Source organism: Ranitomeya imitator, chromosome 6 (genome assembly GCF_032444005.1).
Source record: "Ranitomeya imitator isolate aRanImi1 chromosome 6, aRanImi1.pri, whole genome shotgun sequence".
Lineage (NCBI taxonomy): Eukaryota > Metazoa > Chordata > Amphibia > Anura > Dendrobatidae > Ranitomeya > Ranitomeya imitator.
In genome coordinates this window covers 244,547,350-244,554,381 of record NC_091287.1, presented here as the reverse complement: position 1 = coordinate 244,554,381, position 7,032 = coordinate 244,547,350, and the positions used below count along the sequence as shown (strand labels likewise).

General features: G+C 39.4%; 1 protein-coding gene across 3 annotated transcripts in view; it reads right to left on the bottom strand.

Annotated features, from left to right (window-relative positions):
* Window positions 1-732: 732 nt before the first annotated feature.
* LOC138642409 (uncharacterized) overlaps window positions 733-7,032 on the bottom strand; it is a 231,603-nt gene continuing 225,303 nt past the window's right edge. For 2 of the 3 annotated variants that reach the window (XM_069730540.1, XM_069730541.1), the window contains exon 17: window positions 733-2,147. In XM_069730540.1, coding sequence (XP_069586641.1) covers window positions 2,080-2,147 — 68 coding nt within the window. In that variant the 3' untranslated portion in view covers window positions 733-2,079. The remainder of the gene's footprint in view (window positions 2,148-7,032) is intronic. The other variant, XM_069730543.1, reaches the window with a different exon arrangement.

Sequence of the window (7,032 nt, the reverse complement as noted above, 5' to 3'; positions counted from 1 at the left end):
CAGAAGAGCCCCAGGACTGCGCTGAACCAACGCCCACACATGCCCCACAGGACCTGCGAACAGCGCTTCCACAGCCTGAAGGCCGGCATACAGGCGTCCTGCCTGTTCTTCCAGTGCCAAGACAGGAGTGGGTGAGTGGGAATCTTAATAGATAAAACCGCCGTGATTCCAGCACTAGGGCTCCCCATCTGGACAGGAAACCAAACTGAAGGGAGAGGTACCGCCCTTTTATTTCAGTAGGTTTCCTGTCCTGGCTGGGCGGATCCCTCTCTCTGGTGTGCTGTCATGGGGGAAGGGAAAATCTATGTTACAAGTTTAAATGAACAAGTGGAGATCACAGGGATGACAAACTAAAGAAGTTTTCTTTAAAAAGATACCGATTGGAGTGCATAAATGCATCTAGTATAAATGCAGATATTTCAGCATTAAAAGATGTCCCATTGCTTACTGGATTTTTGATGCCAAAGCACTATACAAGTGTATAGCAACACTTAATATTTTGCACTAGAATTCCTCATTCTTGTTAAATTAAATTGTGTATTTCTCTGAGTAGAGTATACCAGTCACTAAGCTCTATATGTGGTTTATTTGTTCCAAGATTATGCCCATAGATTCCACCAATTGCAAAACCAGTGAAATCCATAAAGAAAATTGTGCAATAAAAAAATAATTTTTTGTGCATCTATAGTTTAAAATAATTGACAATATAAACAAAATGCATTGTAGAAACCGTAACAGTATCAAATTCTTTATTATATGATAAGAAATTACCATATATGACAACTTTAGGAAATTTAAAAGGGGCAATATGGAAAAACTGAAAAACATCCCTCCCACGCAAAACACCACACCAAGATTTTACAGCTGAAAAACAATTATGCATCTTTTTTTCCTTGCCTAATGTCTCTTGGAATAATTTTTTTTTTGTCTGCTGCAAATTCTAGAAATTTTTTTTTTTTTTAGCTGGAAGATATATACTAAGAGCAAATGAAATGTTTCAATATATCGTATCACAAAGCAAGATACGATAAAATTAGGGCTTTTTTAATATAACAAAAAAATATATATACATAAAAAAAACCCTTTTAAACAGTAATACTGGATAAAACTAAAGGTAAATAAATTGAGGAAAGGTAGGATCCAGTAATGTGGCAATGACTTGATCTTTACACATTGTGGTACATTTAGGGAACTAGTAGTTTTAATATATGCTGCTCCTCTAAACAAAAGTTACAAGACATCAATTTTATTTAATAATATATATATATCACAGTAGAACTATTCTCAGAATTTTCTCTATAGTCTTAATGGGAATCTGTCAGTAGGAGCAACCCTCCTAATCCATCTACGTGGACATGTAGGTCATAGGAAGCTGAATAAAATGATCCAGGTTATGGGCCGTGACACTGATCTGTATGAGAATCTGCCTCCAGAGCTTATTTTACATAAAAGGGGAATTACCAGTGTGATGTGTAGTGGCCGCTCTGTGATCTCACTGCAGAGCTTTATGTGATTATACCTGACACATCTGCAGGTTCCTTTCAGCTTCCAGTTCACAGGCAGACAGGGCTGCAATATTGTGATAATACAGCAGAGCTGCATAAAAATAGTTTTGTAAGAAGACAAAGATAATTTCTCCTGCTCTGTGTGGTCATATGCCTCACACTGGTAACTATCCCTTTTATTAAAAATAAGCTCTGGAGGCAGATTACTCAGACAGATCTATGTCTAACCCATAGTCTGAAAGTGGTCATTCATATACAAGAAAAATGTGCATTTCTCTGGAATAAAAAAATCAAATCGCAGATATCAAAGTATCACTTTATTCAGCTTCCTATGAGCTACATGTCCATATAGATGGCTTAAGAGGGGCGATCCTACTGACAGATTAACTTAAGCTGTATATATAATAACTGTTATGCAACTGAGATTGAAAAAGAAAAATTTGGCACATACTGCCAAATGCTTTCAAAGAATTATAATTAAACATTCAGTACAAAGGTACTAATAAATTTAAGTTAATTCGTAAATAATATGTTTATCAAACTGTCATCTTGAAAAATGTTGTTTGCTCTTGGATCAAGGCTTTTCACTTTTCATTGCTCCAGTCTTGCTCAGTGCTTCTGCAAATACTTCAAGATCCAGCTCTAAAATGGGAGAAAAAAACAAACCCAAAATTATAAAAATGTTGCATTTACAGTATTACTCCATATGATTTCCTTACATGTTCAAAAGTGTTCATGACTGAAAACCAAGCACCGCAATATACTATGATTTGCAAATCATTTCTGCAGTGAACAGAATCCATAGAATTCCTGAATAAGCACATGTGAACTTAAGCACTTTTTCACTGATTTTAAAAGTGTAGTGTCGTTTGCTAACTAAAAAGTAATGTTCTTAACTTTGTTAACTGACAACCAGGCTCCTGCAGCAACAGCCAGGGTTGAGGACAGCAAGGGACTGTTTAATCTTATAAATGATTGTCAATAGCAACGGTGGCTTCCTCATTAAACCCAACCTAATCACCGTGTGATGGGTGCACAGCAATTTATCAAATAACTTTGGAGCTGTCAAGTATGGTGGCCTGTTAGGCCTTATTATAAGTAGGGCCTAACTAGGCCTCTTGTCCGTGAAACCATAGCAGGTCTAATGTACTGTAATGCAGGTATACACCATTTATAAGCATTAGACCAATGATTCAGTGTTTATTAAGTCACATTATGAGTCTAAGGCCGGGGTCACACTTGCGAGAAACTCGTGTGAGTCTCTCGCATCAATACCCGGCACTGCCGCCAGCACTCTGGACCGGAGCGTGCAGCTGCATGTATTTCTATGAAAAAGAGGTTCTGATTCTCTGGTTCAGTACAGTGAACTAGATATTCATATTCATAAAGTAGTTTTAGATCTGTTACCGCACAGTGAACGGTTTAAAAAAAAAATTAAAATTAAAGACTTGCTGTTTTTATTTTTCCATTCTGTCACACAAAAATCGTAATAGAAAACAATAAAAAAACAATTTGATGTACCCCAAAAATGGTAACATTAAAAAAAAGTCAACTCATCTTGCAAAGTATAGCCCTCATAACCTTTATTTTTAATTATGAGGACAGGTCTAAAAAATAAACAATGAACTGGCCACACTCTTAACTCCTTCCTGACATACAGTTAAAGGTAAGGTAGCGCATTTGTAGGTCATTAATAAATCACTGTAATGTAGCATAACATGCTGCTATAAGCAAGTTTGAAATGCATGTGAAACAGATTTCATGTGTTATATGAGTTTAAAGAATGCACTGGGGCTGACATCTTTGTTTTGCAGCAGTAGCAGGGCACTATCAGTGTCAGATTACGGCACCCCATGGACATAGGAGATAATAGACTGGCGCTGACCCTATCTCTAACATTGTAGCAGCATTAGCAGTGAGCTTGGCACGCCTCTGTAGGCTGCACAACTCACTGCTGTAGGTGTGACTGGCCGCCATTTTATTATAGCCCTGTGCTATCTGCCGAGCTCCACTTACTCTCTATCGCAGGACAGAAGAAGCGCTCACTGGAGCCGGAGGATGGAGAGTGGGGAGTGCAGGTGATTTACCTCCCTGCTCCTCTGTACTCCAGGCAGGCACGTCCTGGGCAGACATCCTCTGCTCCTCACACGCTTCTCCTGCTGTGTCTCAGCCTCCCCCTCACACACAGTCCCTGTGATCTCTGGTAAGCTGCACTCACAGCCTGCAGAGAGGGAGGTGACACCTTGAGAGAGAGAGAGCAGGGCAGCTGACAGGACAGGGATTAAGGTGGGGGAAGGGGGCTGGCAAGAATGTTATTCACAAAAAAATGCTGCTGAGTCCACTGTGTTCTGCTCCTCTGTAAACAAGCTGTGCCTCTGATGCAGTAACTGCTGGTGATAGCAGGTCACAGGGCAGTCACACACAAAATGGTGCTGCCCTGTGATGCTGCTCTTCATTCTGCCTCAGGGATATTAGACCACCCAAAAGGGGAGGGAAATGGTGATGTCAGCAGTTACTGCCCAATTTTGCTGCTAACAGTAAAGCTGCTAAATCTTACTATAGCTGCTTGAGGTCTAAAATGGAAAATGCTCCCCCTAGTGGTAAATATGTATATTTGTAGACAAATATATAATATTTTTCATATAGAAATGTTTGCAAACAGTGCAAACATTGCATTAATACATTTTAATTACTATTTTAAGCTTAATTTCACAAAAAAACAAAAATACAAGAAAACTGGTGGCACCTTCCCTTTAAGTCATATGTCGGGTCCCTGACTGATGCAGGCTCGCAGGCCAAACCCGCATCTTTCCTAGAAGATGATGGCTGAATTAGTCATCAGCTGTCTCTTAAAGCCACAGGTGGAGTAGAGCCCCTGCCCGCATCTGTTAACATGTTAAATGCCACTATTAATCTGACAGCATTTAACACGCGCTGGCATCATAACACGTCATTCCACATGATTGCGGATAGCCATGTAAAAATAAAGCAGTTACACTCCCCCGCACACATTTGGTATAGCTGAGTTAGTAAAAGTCCGATCTATCAAAATATAAGATTATTCTGATCAGTAAGAAGTGCAACAAAAAAATAAAACACACAAAAACCAGGATTCTGTTTATTTTGGCTGCTGCGACATTGCATTCAAATGCAACAGGAGGCAAAGAAAACATTGTATCTATTCCAAAAATGGTATCAGTAAATAGACTCAGGGGACATAAAAATAAGCTATTACGCAGCCCCATATCCCGAAAATTGAAAATTTTATGGGGTGTCGGAAAATGGTGTCAATTATTTACATACAAAGTTTTCAATTTATTTCACCACTTAAAAAAATAAATAAATAAAAAAAACAACTATGCATGTTTGGCATCTGCTTAAGATTAACCAAACCCCAAAACCATGGGTTAAGCCAAGAAATTGCAGACAGGATATAGAATAATAATTATTTTTATGTTTGACACTCCAGGTCGGTACGATTTACCCAGATGCCAAATTGCCAGGTCAGTTTTACTGCATAATGTACATGATAAATTAAAAAAAAAAAAATCTCAAAAACAGTTGTGGAATTGCACTTGTCCTTGCAATTTCAATGCACTTGGAAATTTTTACCAGCTTTTCAGTGCATCACATGATAAAAAAAATAAAATAACGGTGTCATTCAAAAGTACAACTTGTCCCGCAAAATCAAGGCCTCGCTTGGCTATCTGAATAGAAAAATTAAAGTTACGGCTCTTGGAAGAAGGGGAGGAAAAAAACAAAAACAGAAAATAGCCTGGTGAGAGGCAATGAGAGTCCTCACATAACACTTCAATTGTGAGTAATTAGAGGATCAGAGTAGTTCATAAGCCAAAACCTTGCTAATATGGAAAACAATTACCCAGAATAACCAGTGTTCATACTGAGGTTAAATCTCACGCGGTCCTGTGGTCAGACAAAGGATGGCATTGTTTATGAGAGGCAGGAGCCAAATGGGTAAATACCTTGTGCCTAGTCTTACTATATTAACCCCTTCACCTCCGGGCCACTTCCCCCCTCCCCGACTGTCACACCAACCAATCAGCGCCCCCGCAATCATGTGATACGGGCGCCAATGGGCAGAGTTCGTGACACTTTCGGCACAAGTTAAATGCCGCTGTCAGATTGACAGTGGCATTTAACATGCTAACAGCTGCGGGTAGATCACAATTCCACCTGCGGCTGTTCGGGGAACATGATAGTTGATCAAATCAGCTGACTATGTGCCGAAAAAAATCCGGACTCAGCGACGTAGCCAGCATCAAAGGGGGAAACAACATATCATGAAGGGGTTAACGTTGACATTACGGGCAGGATCTGCAGCACAAGTGTGTCACTGACAATATAAATTTGCTAGTTTACCCCTATTGCTTAATCCCTCCCCAAAAGGTAAGGGCTATCATATGTCAGTTTTAATTGTAGGAGTTCAATCATGGTTTTCCTATGAAACACAATGCTCACCGCACAACTAAATTAAGTAGTGGAGTTTGTAAAATGGGGTGACTTAAGTTTGGAGTGTTTCTGCTGTTTTGGCACTTACAATCTGTTCCAATAATTGAGAGAAATAGCACAACAAATTGTGCTTTTTATTCGGTTTCCCTTGTGAGTATGAAACATTTGGGGTTAAAACATTTTAGTAGAACAAAAGTAATATTCTAAAGTTTTAATTCCACTTTGTGTAAAATTCTGAAGAATTAAATTCATAAATGCAGTTTTGAATACTTTGAGGTAGTAGTTAAAATAGGGTATTTAATGGAGAGTTTTGACATACAAGCCCCTCAAGTTCACTTGAAAAGTGAAGTTGTCCCACCCACTTACTCACCCCCAAAAATAGGTTTAGTAAAATAAGAATGAAAAATTCCTTCTAAATCTTTAAAGAAGGTTTTTGCTAGACAATCAAGAGCAGCATAATGTGGGGGCAGACAGCCTAATTCCTCGAATCTGTAACTTACTAGGCTGTTTGCTATAAATTCATTAAAATTTGTATAACGTTTTATCAGCAGGTGATGATCACTACTTGACTAGCTGTCTGGTGCCTCCTAAACCTGCAGCTTTCTCTCATTGCACGGTGTACAGAGACAGCTGACAATCAGTCGTATGGGTGAGGTCATACAAAGATCGGCTTTCTGAGCTCTGCAGCAGAGAAATCGTGATTTTGATTTAACTGCTGCACGTAGTAAACTAAATGAGAAATCGTTGGACTCTGCTCCTATATTATGCAGCTCTTAGATGGGAGTAGGAAAAAACTGGTGACCGATTGTCTTTAAAGGGAATCTGTCACCTCATTTTTCACTAATAAGCTGCGTGCGGCCACCACCATTAAGGGCTTATCTACTGTATTCTTTAATGCTTTAACAGAAGATCAATACGATCAGAGAAAGCTTTGGCCCACAGCGCCCACTGCCCCTCTTAGCTGCTCAACCCTGCTCCTCCAAAACCAGCTTCTCCACCATGACAGAAGATCAGCTCTCCACCCTCCTGTCAAGATCACACCTCACCACCTGCACGC